Source organism: Podarcis vaucheri (assembly GCF_965113315.1).
Source record: "Podarcis vaucheri genome assembly, chromosome: 4".
In the NCBI taxonomy this organism is placed as follows: Eukaryota; Metazoa; Chordata; class Lepidosauria; order Squamata; family Lacertidae; genus Podarcis; species Podarcis vaucheri.
In genome coordinates this window covers 1,973,087-1,989,713 of record NC_138762.1, presented here as the reverse complement: position 1 = coordinate 1,989,713, position 16,627 = coordinate 1,973,087, and the positions used below count along the sequence as shown (strand labels likewise).

Here is a 16,627-nt window from a genome sequence, read left to right as displayed (position 1 = left end):
TTGAGGGACTTTTGAGGGATTTTGACCCCCCCCCTTGGGACTTCCCCCTGAGAAATAAAAGCAGTAAAGAAGAAAAGAGGGGTGACAACTGGGTCGACTGTCTGTGAAGCAGGAAGATTTATGAGTTCAGGGGGGAGGAAGGAGAGGAGACCAGGAGTTTGTGGAGATTACATCAGCCCACCTCCTTGGAGCCTGAAGGTGGAAACAAGAAGAGGGAAAGGGACAGGAGGGACCACATTGTGCAGCATCTTGACGGCTTCTGAGACGCAAAAGAAGAGAAATGGATTCTGCATATTTCTTAATGAGCTGGTTGTATGTAAAACTGAGGATTAAATTTGGTGGAATGTGAAGGGTGGGTGGCACTGGGAGATTGGCAGTGTTTGCAGTGGGGCTGTATATTATATATTTATACAAACAACCCCTAGGGGTTTCATGTTCACCCTCTGCAGTCCGCGCTAGTGGGGCTGAGTTGCTGGTTATGGGGGCCAGAGTTTCAATGGCTTATCTCTTGAGGATAATTGAGTCAATTAAGGATAATTAATTGCACTTACAGATGATGATTATTACTTCACTATTTATCAATTGAGGGCCCTTGGAACATAGGACAGGACTCTGCCCCAGGGAGCTCACATTCAGGTTTCACAGCATGGGGAGAGAAAAGCAGAGGGAAAGTTGGAAGTTCTCTTGGAAATTCCTAGTGCTCCCTCGCAGAACTCCATTTCCCAAGGTTCCTTCAGATTGGGAATGAGAAAAGTCAGAGCCTTCTGGGTCAGGCCAAAGGAGACCCATCGAGTCCAGGACCCTCTTCTCCCAATGGCCAACTATGGACCCCAATGGGCAAGCAGGATTGGAGCCCCAGAGCCTCTCCCTTGACGCCGTTTCCTCAAGTGAGATTCAGAAGCATCGCTGCCTCTGATGGTGGAGGGAGAGCAGAGCCAGCCAGACTAGGAGCCATTATGGCTTTTTCGGCCGTGGCTCCGATCTGGTGGAACACTCTGTCACAAGAGACCAGGGCCCTGCGGGACTTGACATCTTTCCGCAGGGCCTGCAAGACAGAGCTGTTCCACCAGGCCTTTGGCCAGGGCACAGCCTGACTCCCTCCCTTGACAATCTTCGCGGAGCTCCGGCCCAATGGTTGCCAGTGGCTTGAATTAATTAATTTTATAATGAATGATTTTAGAGTGTTGTTTGTGCTGTACTTTTGTACTTTTTTATTGTTGTTAGCCGCCCTGAGCCCGGCTTCGGCTGGGGAGGGCGGGATATAAATAAAATTTATTATTATTATTATTATTATTATTATTATTATTATTATTATTATTAGAGCTTTTCCCCCATGAATCTTTCTAGTCCGTCTTTCAGGCCACCCAGGTTGACATCTGACGTCTTTCCAGAGGGAGGGAGCCACTGCCAAGAAGGCCCTTTGCCTGGTACCCTGTAGCTGAAGCACCGGAGGAGGAGGACCTCAGTGTCCAGGCCGAGTGATGTGGGTAGAGACGCTCCTTTGGGACTTCCCTATCCAGGGCTGCCTTCAGGTGTCTTACAAAAGTTGTATAGTTGCTTGTCTCCTTGGCTCTGGAGCGGCATCACTGTTGGGATACTGCCGGGGAAACACAGCATCAGGCAGGCCCCCAGCTTGCTCCGGACGATCACCGGTCTCCCGTGGAGCAGCATCAGTCAGCCAGCGACAGGAGCCTCAGATACGCTTAGAGACTCGTGCCCGCTCTCTCAGCCGAGTGTGTAAATCATCACACAGCAGATGAGGTGGACAGAGGCAGATGTAAGCATTATTTACAGCATTTATTCAGCATTGTTCAGGAACACAGGAAAACATGTCTGCATCCCTTCGTCTCCGGCAAAACAGCAGGAACACAAAGGCAACATACAACAGAGGTTCCCAGCAGAATGTGCTGGACGTACACAGGCATGTGATACACAACAGTCATGCCTGACCCTTTTAAGGTGGAATGGAACTATATTCTCACAATTACTCCATACCCTTCAGGCTTTCTCAGATGAAATAGGGATGTCCTAAGGAAAAGCAGGACATTATTTGGTCAAATCAGAAGCAAGGAAGCTTCTTTAAATCCTGGAGGAGGAGCTTTGGCGCAGGGTATAAAATGATCCAGCCCTGGAAGAAGCTCCAGCTCAGCCCAGAAGGTTTTCTCCAGCAGCCGAGAGAAGCTCCCAGCCCACAGCCAGCCATCATTGTGCACTGGACCGCAAAGGAGAAGCAGCTCATCAACACGGCCTGCAGCAAAGTCAACATGGCCGCCATTGGTGGGGATATCCTTGTCCGGTAAGGCCAGGCGCTGGTTGCCTCTCTAGGCAGGTTGGGCAGGAGCTCCTCTTTCCACCTGGATAATAACCATCCGTGCCTCTACCTTTCTCCTTCCTTCCTTCCTTCCTTCCTTCCTTCCTTCCTTCCTTCCTTCCAGCGTGCTGATCGTCTTCCCCTTCACAATCAATAGACCTCGACGCTGCTCCACGTGGACCCCGTCAGCGGTGAGGCTGCTCCCCTGCCCCCCCTTTCCTAGCCCCCCAACTAACTTGAGACGTTTTCCCCAACCCCCAGGCCTGTCCCCTCCCTCCGTCCCAGGGAAAAGGACACAGGAAACCAGGCTCTCATTGCAGAGGGAGGATTTATTAGAGGGTCAAGTGTCACATGGGGCCTGGTAGGAATGGGCCCCACCCCTCCCGGTGGGTGGAAAGACCAGCAGGAGGTCTTCTGCTGCTGCTGTGAATGTAATATCTTATTCTGAAATATTGTTTTGAGTTTGGGGTGGGTGGCTTAGCCAGTAGGATGCTGGAGCGAGTCCCTTCTCATTCCTGGACCCAGCGAGGGTTGAAATCCTTTGCTGAAGGAGCCAGGCAGCTTTCTGGGCCAGCGAATGGCCTGAGGGCGCAAGGAAGGCGCTTGTTCTGTGCCCGAGGACACCTGGCTGGCAGTCCGAAGGACAAAAGCCACAGGGGGAGCGGCTGCTTCCAAGCCTGGGACGGGGGGAGAACCTCGCCTCTGCTTCCTCTGGGAGACAGGGTTTTCCATCCCGGCTCACAACCCCCCCCCCAAAATAAATTACCGGACGAGCGCGGGTCGTGCCCTTTCGATACCCTCGGAAGGTTAGGGGAGACCTGCCCCATACCCCCATAGACCTCCACCTGGGACCCCCAATGGGCGACTTGCCAGGTTCGCTGTCCCCCCCCCCCCGGTGTTTTATTTTGGATCGCTTTGTTTGATGTTCCAATGAAGGTGGTAAATTCTTTTGATGCTATTATGGGTGTGAAATATGTAGGCGGGGGTGTTTATTGGATGATATTTGTTTTTATTTGATTATGTTTTATTTGATTTATTGGTTTTGTTTGTTTGTTTAAGGTGTTATTTTGTTCTTAGGGGGAGGGGTCAGGGCTGCCGGGGAGTGGGCCCCAGCCCACAAAATGGCTGGGGCATGTTCCACAGGGGGGGGGGGTGCACTGGGTCAACTGATCTCAGTGATCACGGATAGGAGGAGGAGTTACGCTAAGACCAGACCATGTCATTACAGAGGAGGCAGGTTTAGTCGTTGTCTGAGGACTATCCCTGCCTCCGGGTCTGGTCCTGACCGGATGGATACTAGAATCAGCAAGGGATACCCACATGACCTGAAGGTGCTGCTGTGCAATGCCAGGTCAATGATTCATAAGACCACTGCCATCCATAACTTGATCATGGATGGAGGATTTGATTTGACATGTATGACAGAGACTTGGTTGGATGAAGCAGATGGGCCTGTCCTTGCCGCTGCTTGTCCACCAGGTTTCTCTTACGCACAGCAACCCAGGTCATGTGGGCGGGGAGGGGGGGTTGCTGTGATTTTTAGGAAGTCATTAGTTTGCACCAGGCGTCCTATTGGGAAGACCCAGTTTTCTGAGTGCATGTTCTGGAAGTTGGGCAATAGGGGCAGTACAGGATTCCTTTTGGTGTACCGACCTCCCCGCTGCACCAAGGATTCCCTGCCCGAGCTGCTTCAGGTCGTGGCAGATGTTCTCCTGGAGACACCTAGCTTGATCGTCCTAGGGGATTTTAACATCCATGCCGACACGACCTTACAAGGGGCCGCTCGGGACTTCGTGGAAAGCATGGCCTCCATGGGGCTGTCCCTGAATAAGTCTGGCCCAACCCATAGCCGTGGACATGCCTTGGACCTGGTGTTTACCTCTAGGGATGTTGGTGATCTGACACTAAGTAAAAGCGAAACGAAAGAAGTGCCATTGTCAGACCACTTCCTGGTGCAACTGGACTTCTCCGCGACCCTTCCCCTCTGCAGGGAGGTGGGACCAATTCGGATCGTCCGCCCCCGCCACTTAATGGATCCAAATGGTTTCCAGAGAGTGGTAGGGGATGCTTTATCCCATGTTCATGGCCTTTCAGCTGATTCCCTGGTGGCCCGCTGGAATGTGGAGTTAACCAGGGCTATTGACTGTTTGGCTCCGAAGCGCCCTCTCCGATTGCATGGAGCCCGGACAGCCCCGTGGTTTTCCACGGATCTGAGGGCATTGAAACAATCGCTGAGACGGCTAGAGCGCCAGTGGCGGATAACTCATTCCGAATCTGACCAGACACAGGTTAGAGCTCAACGTCGAGCCTACCAAGTGGCGATAGGGACGGCGAAGAAGAATTTCTTCACTGCCTCTATTGCATCTGCAGAAAACAGCAGCAGGAGACTTTTTCAGGTGGTTCACAATTTAGCGGAACCACCTGCAACATCGGGGACCAGTACGGGCCACATGTTCTCCTGCAATGATTTTGCAAAGTTTTTTGCAGATAAAATCGCTCAGATTCGGGAAGAAGTAGACTCCACCGCGGGAGCAGGACCGGGGTGGGAGAGTGCTAGAGTTCTGTCTAGTCAAATTGTGTGGGATCAATTCCAATCTGTTACCTCCGAGGATGTGGACAGGCTGCTTGGACGAGTGAAACCAACCACCTGTCTCCTGGATCCTTGCCCATCCTGGCTTATAAAAGCTAGCCGGGAAGGATTGGGCGATGGGCTTCGTGGGGTGGTGAATGCTTCCCTCCGTGAGGGAGCCTTCCCAGACCCACTGAAAGAGGTTATTAAACCGCTTCTTAAAAAACCATCTTTAGATGCGGCCACGATGGCCAACTATCGCCCAGTCTCAAATCTTCCATTCCTGGGCAAGGTGATTGAGCGAGTGGTTGCCGAACAACTCTAGGCACGCCTGGAAGAAGCGGACCATTTGGATCCCTTCCAGTCGGGATTCAGGCCTCATCATGGGACTGAAATTCCCTTGGTCGCACTGGTTGATGATCTCCGGCGGGACAAAGGTGAGAGCTGTTTCCTAGTTCTGCTGGATCTCTCAGCGGCGTTTGATACCATCGACCATAGCATCCTTCTGGACCATCTTGAGGGGCTGGGAGCTGGGGGCACTGTTATACAGTGGTTCCGCTCCTTCCTCCTGGGCCGTGTTCAGAAAGTGGTGTGGGGGGAGTGTTCAGACCCCTGGGCTCTCACTTGTGGGGTGCCTCAGGGTTCTGTCCTCTCCCCCATGCTTTTCAACATTTACATGCAGCCGCTGGGAGAGGTCATCAGGAGGTTTGGGCTGGGTGTTCATCAGTATGCGGATGATACCCAGCTCTACCTCTCTTTCAAAGCAGAACCAGTGAAGGCGGTGAAGGTCCTGCGTGAGTGTCTGGAGGCGGTTGGAGGATGGATGGCGGCTAACAGATTGAGGTTGAATCCTGACAAGACAGAAGTACTGTTTTGGGGGGACAGGAGGCGGGCAGGTGTGGCAGATTCCCTGGTCCTGAATGGGGTAACTGTGCCCCTGAAGGACCAGGTGCACAGCCTGGGAGTCATTTTGGACTCACAGCTGTCCATGGAGGCACAGGTCAATTTTGTGTCCAGGGCGGCTGTCTACCAGCTCCATCTGCTGTACAGGCTGAGACCCTATCTGCCTGCGGACTGTCTCGCTAGAGTGGTGCATGCTCTGGTTATCTCTCGCTTGGACTACTGCAATGCACTCTACGTGGGGCTACCTTTGAAGGTGACTCGGAAACTACAACTAATCCAGAATGCGGCAGCTAGACTGGTGACTGGGGGCGGCCACCGAGACCATATAACACCGGTCTTGAAAGACCTACATTGGCTCCCAGTACGTTTCCGAGCACAATTCAAAGTGTTAGTGCTGACCTTTAAAGCCCTAAACGGCCTCGGTCCAGTATACCTGAATGAGCGTCTCCACCCCCATCAGTCTGCCCGGACGCTGAGGTTCAGCGCCGAGGGCATTCTGGCGGTTCCCTCATTGCGAGAAGCAAAGCTACAGGGAACCAGGCAGAGGGCCTTCTCGGTGGTGGCGCCCGCCCTGTGGAACGCCCTTCCAGCAGATGTCAAAGCAATAAACAACTACCTGACCAGAAGACATCTTAAGGCAGCCCTGTTCAGGGAAGTTTTTAACGTGTGATATTTTACTGTATTGTTGGGTTTTATGGAAGCCGCCCAGAGTGGCTGGGGAGGCCCAGCCAGATGGGCGGGGTATAAATAATAAATTATTATTATTATTATTATTATTATTATTATTATGTGTGAAATATACTCAGAGTCGCAAAGTGATTTCATGCTCTTTATTCAGCTCATAGTGGTGAGGAGGAATGAATGAAAGTCCCCTCACAGTATCTGCTTTATATACATTATTTACACAATGGGCTGCACATGATTGGCTAATTCCAGAATTCTACTGTAAGCCAATCAGGTTGTGGATTCACTTCTATCTGGAGCATGATTGGGTGGTTCCTGCCAACCAATCATACTGCTGCATTGTTCTAGGACCAATCAGACTGCTGCAGTTTGGATCTGTTACGGAAGGGGGGGGCAATGTCTTCTTCACTACAATATATTTGCTCAATTTCTCTAGGACTCCATCACCCCTCCCCTGTCCTCCATAATCTCTCAAGTAATCCTGTCAAAATCACTCTGCCAAACCTTTCCTCGGGCAATGCCAGGTGACAGACTATGCGTACATGGACCATTGTCTTCTCAGGATGTGCTTATCTGCGCATATCTCCAGCTCTGCATATTCCCCCCTCCCTCCTCCATATGTTAATCCAGTGTAACCCAACCTCTCCTTAATGTATTCATGATGTAATCTGTGTAACCCAACCTTTCCTTAATGTATTCGTGATGTAACTGGGAGGTATTTTGCACTGTATTCTGGGACATGGAGGGAAATTTCAAAAGTTCATGTCACCCCCTTTCTCGCTGTTCAATCTCGCCTTGAACCTGTTGCGCAATAAACTTGGATCTTCTGCAGTTTGCTCCTGCGTCCGGCTGAGCTCATTTTCTTCCGCAGGGACCCACGGACTTAGTCCGATGAGCTGGGTGGCAGAGTAACCCCGCACCCAGATTTTAGCCGTAACAGTTGGCTGCCCAACGTGGGGCTTGCGGTTCTCCCGAGCTGCTGACTGGGGGCCCCGAAATCTTCAGCCGGCTCCAGGCCATTTTGCCTGGGAAGATCCTTTTGGACCCCCAGCCATCTTCTGGGCGGTAATCGAAAGCCCTAGGAGTTCAGCCGGGGAGCAAAAGAGGGATCCAGCCGGCTTATTCATCGATCCCGGGATCATCATAGAAGACGCGTGAGTATAAGGAAAAAGGAAAATCCAGTGCACTGGTGGGAAGGGGGTGGAAGTCTCCTGGCAACTGAATTCTCTGCCCTCCTCTCTATCGCTCCTTCTTGCCTTTCTCTTGGTCTGGTTAGTGAGAGAGACCGTGGACCGCTGCTCAACCCGAAAGGGGGGTTCTGAGCTCTATCTCTTTTCCTTAAAATCTCCAGCCAGCCGCACCAATTGGGAGTCCGAAAGTAAGACGGTGAGACCCGGCTTGGAAAGACAGCCGACTTTCCGCAACGGGCATCCCAGTTGAAAGCAAGGGGTTGGAGCTCTCTTTCCGAACTTCCCGAGCGCCCTTACGGAGGGGGCAGGAAGGGGTCTGGCTTTCTATCCCAATCCCAGCCGCACTGGTCGGTGCCACGTAACACGTGTATCGTGCGTGAGCCCGCTTCCAAAAGCAAGGGGGATTTTCAGTTCGAAATTCTATCCAGGGACCACCCGATCTGGCACCGCATGGCGCGGGCGTCCAGTAGGGCCCCTTTTCCTGAGATGTGACGATAGGTAGGAGGTTGCCAGGAGGGATAGCCCATGAGGAATTGGGCAGGACCGGCAGAGTGGAAAGAGACCCCAGGTTATAGGAAATAAGGAAATAAGGAAATAGGAAATGGAACGCAAGGAACCGGATAGCTAGAGCTCTCTAAAACCCACTAAGGAAGTTGCCAGGCAACTAGAAGCCCCTTCTCCTCTTTACTATACGTCCCTGTACTAAGCGTACCAAACCCCTAGACATACCAATCCTAATCAACCCCTCTCTTTCCCCCTTCTCTATCCCAGACACCCCCCCCCAAAAAAAGGAAAAAGCAAAAAAGCAACAACAGCAACGCATGCATCTATAAAGGGGTACCCAGTCAACCAAGCGTTGTGAGCCCTACCAGTCTGATTACCTGGTGGTGTGTTTGAAGAGGCAAGGAGGCTCATAAAACCATGTGGGACCTTCCTACTAATTTCACTTAATGAAGCCAAAGGTAGTGGCCCATCTCCTTGCAATAACCAACTAAAGGATGAGAATATATATGTTTACATGTTGTCTGTTATGTGTGTTGTCTGTTAATACATATATGAGAAGATGTATGTTTACATGTTGTCTGTTATGTGTGTTGTCTGTTCCTTCTGTCTCTGGCAGACTGCCTTTCTTAAGTGTGCATAGTTTAAACTGCAAGCTTGCTTCAAAATTTAAATCTAAGGAAGCCATGCTGGATCTTAGCAGTCCTAAATAAGACAAAAATTGAGAATGAAGTGTGCAAATGTTTACCCCACCTCTTGCTTTGCCCCAACTTTTGAGATTGTGAGTCTACAGTCTTATTTTGGAAGGTGCTGATAACCTAATGTTTCTGCTGCAAAAGCCTAGTTGAGCCAACTGCTCTCTCAAGCTAAAATGCAGTGTATGTACTTCATTAAGCATATGCCTATAAAAGTATGGTGTTCATTCTAAGAAAAATATTTGAATCCAGTTTTAACTTTGATTTGGTTGGACAGAAGAGTTATTGTAAGGCTCCTGATATCAGTCTCTATAAGACTTCATGGCCTCTTTTGTTGGAAAATGCCCCCCCTCCCCCTTGTTTCACTCTGCCTCTTTCAGTTGCTTTCCCCCTTCTTACTTCTGTGCCAGGTAAATTTACTCCCGAGTAAGCTTCCTTTAAAGGAAACTGCAAAGAGGGGAGGGGGGCAACACTCGTGTATTCCCTTAAAAAAAAAAATCAAATCTAGGGCTGCTTTAACTGTGCTTTATAAGAGATCCTCTCCCTATCTTACGAAAACTGTTCACTTCAATCTTCCCTAAATATCATTTCAAACTCACTCAAACTATCTCAAGATCTGCAAAAAGGGTTCTGTGTAAAGTTATGTACTTTTATTTTCCTCTTCCTTAGTACATGATAGGAGCATAGATGTTTCCTTTCCCAGCTGTAAATCTCTACTTAAATGTGTATGCCTCTTTGGTAGTACAAATCTTGCTGCAAAATCTTGCTGTGAACCCTATATTTTGGAGGGTTGGACTAGATGAGCCCAGGGTCCCCTTTCAACTCTCCCGATTTGTGGCTGTGTGGAAGGACATGTGTCTGCAAGCATTGGAGGGTACTTCTTAAATTCTGGTGACGTGATGGAGTTGAAATTCAACCTAGCTATGCTCTTTAGTTTTAAAAGGTGAGAGGTGAAGCCCAACTGGTAATATCAAGCATTTAAGTGATTACAGTGTTCATCATTTTGTCTATTATTTTTTTTAAAAAAAATCAAACTTAAAAGTCCATTAAAAGTTTAAGCACATAAAAATTCATATAATCAAGTAGAATTAGCCTTGACCATCCATCCTGTAAATAAAGGGCAGTAAAATTTGTCTGCAGATGGTAAGGCTGAGAATGTTAAAAAATAAAAAAAAAATAAAAAATCCTATGAATTCTAACTCTCTGGCCATTTTACTCATAAATAAGAGAGCGGTTGATTGTTCCGCGAATGACCAGATAAAATGACCAATAATGATAGTCCTTTCCTGTACAAAAAGGAAGCACTCCTGTTGCTTGGGCTGAAATTGCTAGCTTTGGTGAATACTTAAATTGCTGAGTTTCTCTTTTTTGTTGTTTTAAAATCTAACCCTATTTTTAAAATCTACTCCTTACCTTTCCCTTCCTTATTCTAATTGAGCCAAAGGATGCAACATTTTCAATGGTATAAAAGGTTTGCTGAGACATGAACTCTGCACATGCACAGAGGCTAGATCAGCTTAAAAAGAGAGAGAGAGAGAGAGAGAAAGGAGGGGGGAGAGAGAAGGTTTGGAGAGTGTGAAACCTATACAAATTTCCTTATGTAAAACTTGGAACCATTGAGCGAAATCATCCTTAATGTGTTTTGCTCCAGGGCTACTTAAGACAATAGAGTTAAGTACTGGACATGCCAAATTCTTTTCACAGGTAAATATCAAAGCACTCCCACTGTGAGTTCCTCTCTTGAGTAGTTTCCCCCCCCCATGGGATTTAAATTTTATAACAGTTTTCTTGTGTGTGTGTGTGTGTATGTGTATATGCCTATGCATTTTAGGAACAGCATTTCCTGACAGACCTCTCACATGAAATAATTTTCCCTTTTAACAGAGTGTCCTTTCTGAGGGGATGCAAACAGTGATTTAAATACTCTATAAAAAGTAATTGCATTTGTTTTCCTTTTGTCTTTCTTCCCTTAAAGCCAAACAGTCACTTTCTTTCTGTTCAGCAAAACAAGTCTGAATCCCTGCTATATTAGTTGATTTCCTTCTATCTCTTTGTGGCTTTGACATTATTTTTAGGTTACAAATAATCTGTTTTCCTTTATTAAGTTCGTTTTATCAGTTCTTCCATTATATATATGAAATTAATCGAAGCACAACCAAACATTGTTTGTGGAATGGTATTTGTTTACCTTTTGCCTGAGCATTTCTTAATTCTGTCATTTTGGCTAGTGCAAGGTACTTGCACAACTTTAAATTGCCATTCATTTTCTTGGTATTAACTCATTTCCCAGTATTCCACTATTAACATTACAGCTGATGTCACATCAAGAAACACTTTTATTTTCATTTGGGATGTTAGAATGCCAAAACAGATTACTTCAGGTTACTTATTAATTGTGTGTCTTAGTATTTATTTATTTTTGGCTCCTCATAGCTCATTTTGTGTGTTTGTGTTTTACTTTGGGGACATGTTCATCACATGTTGAAAGTCAGTTTCATGAAGTTCTTTTATCAGATAGCACATGGTGAATTTTAAGTTTTTCCCCATTGTTTTCCCATTTTTTCAGTCTAGTGGTTTTGATAATATATTTAATAATAATTCTTTTCTAAATCTGATGTCCTTGTGTCAAGTTTGTTTTCATCTGACTGGTAATCTAATTTTTTGCTTTCTTTTGTATTTTTTTAACCTTTGTATTTTTTCAGTTCTCTTTCTATACATGTGGAGTAATTTTTATTTTATAATATGAAAAGAACAACAACAACAAAAACTAAGTGAAGGAAAGCAAACAAACTTAGCAGATAATAACAGTAATTATATGGAAATGTGATAATAAATAATACTAAATAGTAAATTTTATTTCTATCCTGCCCTCCCCAGCCGAAGCTGGGCTCAGGGCGGCTAACAACAATCAAAATAGTCCAATAATGATAATGAATAAAATGTTTAATCCACTAAGATTGTTATTATTGGCAGCTTCCCATGGAAACTGGAGGACATCCTTTTTGCCTTTTGCCCCTTCCTTGTCTAACTGTTTTTAAGTCACCCCAAAACCCTGCCCCTTACAGGATATCACTTCTACAGATGTGCAATGATGAAAAGCAGCAACAACCCCTCAACAACCCCTCAACTCAGTTCTTCGCTATCACAAGACCTGCAACACCAGAGTTTTCAAAGTGGCCACAGCTATCTCTTTAAAATGATATAGACTGACGGGGGGGGGGGCTGACAAATGGGGGAGGAGTTGAATTGCAAGGACATTTTTTCACTTGAACCTCAAGCCTCTGCTCCAAGATTCAAAAGATACATACGTAAAAGATCACAATGGTGTCAAGATATGCAACAGATATTTAATTATTTTGTTTTGTATTATGTGTTATTATGTAAGAATGTTGAAATGTGTCTGACAGTGTGATTTCCACAAAGGGGGGCAATTTATTGTGTGTAACTGTTTTTATGTTTAATGTCTTATTCCTTACACACCAGTGGAGAATTCTCATGCATTTTATACTTTCTAATAGCTCACACTATTGTGTAGTCCAATGTTTAGATAACCACAATTCGTTGTCCCACCTGGCACTATGCCAACCTTCCCTACCCATTTTAAAAATGTGCTAAAACTTGCTTTACCAAGGAGAAGCTTCTAAGAAACATGAAGGTGGATATGCTTTGGTTTAGCAGGAATGATTCCTTATAGACTTAAATTGACTTATTTGGACAACTGCCCTTGTTAAGAATGGTTTTCTTTTAACAGATTGGTTTGAAGAGTTGAGAACCATGGGGCAAGATAAATTCAAATTGGACTCAGTTTGAATTGGGCAAGTGTATCCAGGCTGCAATTAGCCTTTTGGTCCTTTAAGTGCAAGTGAGCAACTTCTCATGACCACAGCCTATAATAAAAAATCCCATAGCTAAAGGCCAAGGCGAAGACCTCTCCCTCACGAGATGCCCAAACCTGTGCCAGCTATGGTGAATGCTAGGCAACATGGTTAAATGAAAGCCCCGAGGGGATTCAACAGACAGGATGTGTTGCTGTAGCACTATGTCAGTGTGAGACCACAGAAGAGCTACCTTGACACCTGAGAACACAAAAATGGCGGGGGGGGGGAAGCAAACTGCATTTTTTTCAGTCAGTAGTAGACCTTCCTGCTAAATGTAAAGCATAAACCACTATTGAAAATGTTTCTCCCAAGAGCTAGGGTGCCACAAGTAATTTAGTAACAAAATACAACAGATGTTCTTTTATATAATACCCTATATCCAGCTATCTGCACTGCTATACTTGCAAATGACCGTAAGAGGCATGGCTTGCAAGTCCCTTTCAGGTTTGCATAAACCCACACATCTGGTACGGTAGATACCAAGTTATTATTTAGCGCATATATATAACACGCGTGTACATTGTATTCGTCCGTGTTGCTCCCTCTTTTGCTGCCCTGCTCAACCCACCTCCTTTCCATTAGAGCGTATTCCCACTCACAGGGAAAACCTACATTCACCGAGATTTAGGGTGCGGAGAAAAGATTTGCAAGTTCTTACAGAACTTTAATGCAAATCTATCTCCGAATGGGGGACTGTTACGGAAGGGGGGGGCATGTCTTCTTCACTACAATATATTTGCTCAATTTCTCTAGGACTCCATCACCCCTCCCCTGTCCTCCATAATCTCTCAAGTAATCCTGTCAAAATCACTCTGCCAAACCTTTCCTCGGGCAATGCCAGGTGACAGACTATGCGTACATGGACCATTGTCTTCTCAGGATGTGCTTATCTGCGCATATCTCCAGCTCTCTGCATATTCACCCCTCCCTCCTCCATATGATGTTAATCCAGTGTAACCCAACCTCTCCTTAATGTATTCATGATGTAATCTGTGTAACCCAACCTTTCCTTAATGTATTCGTGATGTAACTGGGAGGTATTTTGCACTGTATTCTGGGACATGGAGGGAAATTTCAAAAGTTCATGTCACCCCCTTTCTCGCTGTTCAATCTCGCCTTGAACCTGTTGCGCAATAAACTTGGATCTTCTGCAGTTTGCTCCTGCGTCCGGCTGAGCTCATTTTCTTCCGCAGGGACCCACGGACTTAGTCCGATGAGCTGGGTGGCAGAGTAACCCCGCACCCAGATTTTAGCCGTAACAGATCCTATTCAACTCAGTACATAGAATCATAGAGTTGGAAGAGACCACAAGGGCCATCGAGTCCAACCCCCTGCCAAGCAGGAAACACATAACAATGTGTTTTGTGTTTTTATATCATAATTTCATCCTGTGGACCTCCCAATTTAATAAACAAATAAATGAATGAAAGGAAATGAATTCCCCCCTCTCTCTGCCGATTAAGAGGCACCTCCGTCCCTGACACCCATCTGGAAAGAGTCAGGGAGGGGCATTGCGGGGGGGGAGTGGCTCTTGGGGGTCTCCCTGGGGGGGCCCTGTTGGTACCCCCACCCCTTATTCAGAGGGATGGAATCCAGAGCAGGGGAAGGGTCCGCATCCCCCTCTGAGTCTCTCACCCCCAACTTCTCCAGAGTAGGAATCACAGAGAGGGCAACAGAACAGGAGCAAATACCAAGAAATGGGTGGGGAGACAACCAATGAGACGGGGGGGGGCTGGGAGCATGGGGGGGGACCTTGCCAGGAATTTTGGGGATAAAAGATTTGGGGACACAGCAGGGGTCTCTGGCTCTGAAAAGCACTGCAGCTTTTTTGGGAGGGACAAAATGCCATAGCGCCCTAAAACCCCCCACTGGTGCTTAATGATTCCTCTTTCCACGCCCCCCCAACTAACCCCCCACCCCCAGGCCTGTCCCCTCCCTCCGTCCCAGAGAAGGAGACACAGGAAGCCAGATCAGATTGCAGAGGGAGGATTTATTAGAGGGTCAAGCGTCACATGGGGGCTGGAAGGTGAGACCAGCAGGAGGCGGCCGCTTCTCCCTGGGGGTGTCTCAGTGGGACCGGCAGGCCAGAGCATGAGTCACCACCCTGAAAAGCTTGTGGAAGGCATGGTGGTAAGCAGGGGTGAATTCCTGTCCAAAGGGGGTGGGGGTGGGTGATGAGGACTTCGACAGGAGCTGGAAGAGAAAAGAGGGGGTGACTCCTTCTGCCAGAGGGCAGATCCCACAGCAGATTCAACAGACTGAGGCTGAATCCTGACAAGACAAAAGTACTGTTTTGGGGGGACAGGAGGCAGGCCGGTGTGGGGGACTCCCTGGTCCTAAATGGGGTAACTGCCCCCCTGAAGGATCAGGTGCGCACCTTGGGAGTCATTCTGGACTCACATCTGTCCATGGAGGCACAGGTCATTTCTGTGTCCAGGACAGCTGTCTCCCAGCTCCATCTGGTCCACAGGATGAGACCCCACCCCCAGCTTGTCTCGCCAAAGTGGTGCATGCTCTGGTTATCTCCCGCTTGGACTACCTTTGAAAGCAACCCTTTTGGTGGTTTCCTCACTGTGAGAGGTGAGGTTACAGGGAACCAGGCAAAGGGCCTTCTCGGTTGTGGAACCCGTGCCGTGGAACACCCTCCCACCAGATGTCAAGGAAATGAACAACTGAAATCTGAATGCAACCTTGTATCAGGAATTTTTTAATGTCTAATGTCTTTCAATGTTTTAGGTCCTGTAAGCCACCCAGAGTGACACACACACACACACACACACACTCATGGCACTCCCCAGTCGTCCCCCCCCGACATCCCCTTGGGGTGGGGGAGCAGCCTCACCCTGACGTTGAGGGGGTCCACGTGGAGCTTGTTGCAGAGCAGTTCACACAGCTCGGAAAAAGCCTCCTTGACCTTGTGCAAAGAGGGATGGAGAGGTTCCTAATGAGAGGGCAGGATCTCTCACCCCAATTGAGAGAAAAAACGATGGGTCCTGGTAGATGATGAACAGGCTGAAGAGAAGGAAGGAAGGAAGGAAGGAAGGAAGGAAGGAAGGAAGGAAGGATAAAAAGGGAGGCATGGATGGTTATTATCCAGGTGGAAAGAGGAGTTTCTGCCCAACCTGCCTAGAGAGGCAACCAGCGCCTGGCCTTACCGGACAAGCCTATCCCCACCCATGGCGCGCACGTCGACTGTCATCATGACGGTTTCCCTGATGGCTGGCTGTGGGCTGGGAGCTTCTCTCGGCTGCTGGAGTAAAAATTCTGGGCTGAGCTGGAGCTTCTTCCAGGGCTGAAGCCTTTTATACCCTGCGCCAAAGCTCCTCCTCCTGGGTTTACAGAAGCCGACCTGGTTTCTGATTTGATCAAAGAATGCTGTGATTTTCCTTTAGACATGCCTATTTTCCTCTGAGAAATCCTGGAGGGTACGGAGTAATGCCACCCCTGTGCCAAGGAGACAAGCAAGTATAAAGGCTTTGGAAGACATCTGAAGGCAGCCCCAAAGGAGCATCTCCACCCCCATCGCTTGGCCTGGACACTGAGGTCCTCCTCCTCCGGTGATTCAGTTACAGTGTACCAGGCAAAGGGCCTTCTTAGCAGTGGCTCCCTCCCTGTGGAAAGACGTCAGATGTCAACCTGGGTGGCCTGAAAGACGGACTAGGCAGATTCATGGAGGAGAAGCTCTAATGGCTCCTAGTCTGGCTGGCTCTGCTCTCCCTCCACCATCAGAGGCAGCGATGCTTTTGAATCCCACTTGCAACAAACGGCGTCAAGGGAGAGGCTCTGGGGCTCCAATCCTGCTTGCCCATTGGGGTCCATAGTTGGCCTTTGGAAGAAGAGGGTCCTGGACTCGATGGGTCCCCTTTGGCCTGACCCAGAAGGCTCTGACTTTTCTC

At 47.9% G+C, this 16,627-nt stretch overlaps 1 protein-coding gene across 2 annotated transcripts in view; it reads left to right on the top strand.

Annotated features, from left to right (window-relative positions):
* Nucleotides 1-1,630: 1,630 nt before the first annotated feature.
* Nucleotides 1,631-16,627, top strand: part of LOC309530590 (hemoglobin subunit beta-like) — a 75,585-nt gene continuing 60,588 nt past the window's right edge. For both annotated transcript variants that reach the window (XM_082219663.1, XM_082219662.1), the window contains exon 1: nucleotides 1,631-2,296. In XM_082219663.1, coding sequence (XP_082075789.1) covers nucleotides 2,118-2,296 — 179 coding nt within the window. In that variant the 5' untranslated portion in view covers nucleotides 1,631-2,117. The remainder of the gene's footprint in view (nucleotides 2,297-16,627) is intronic.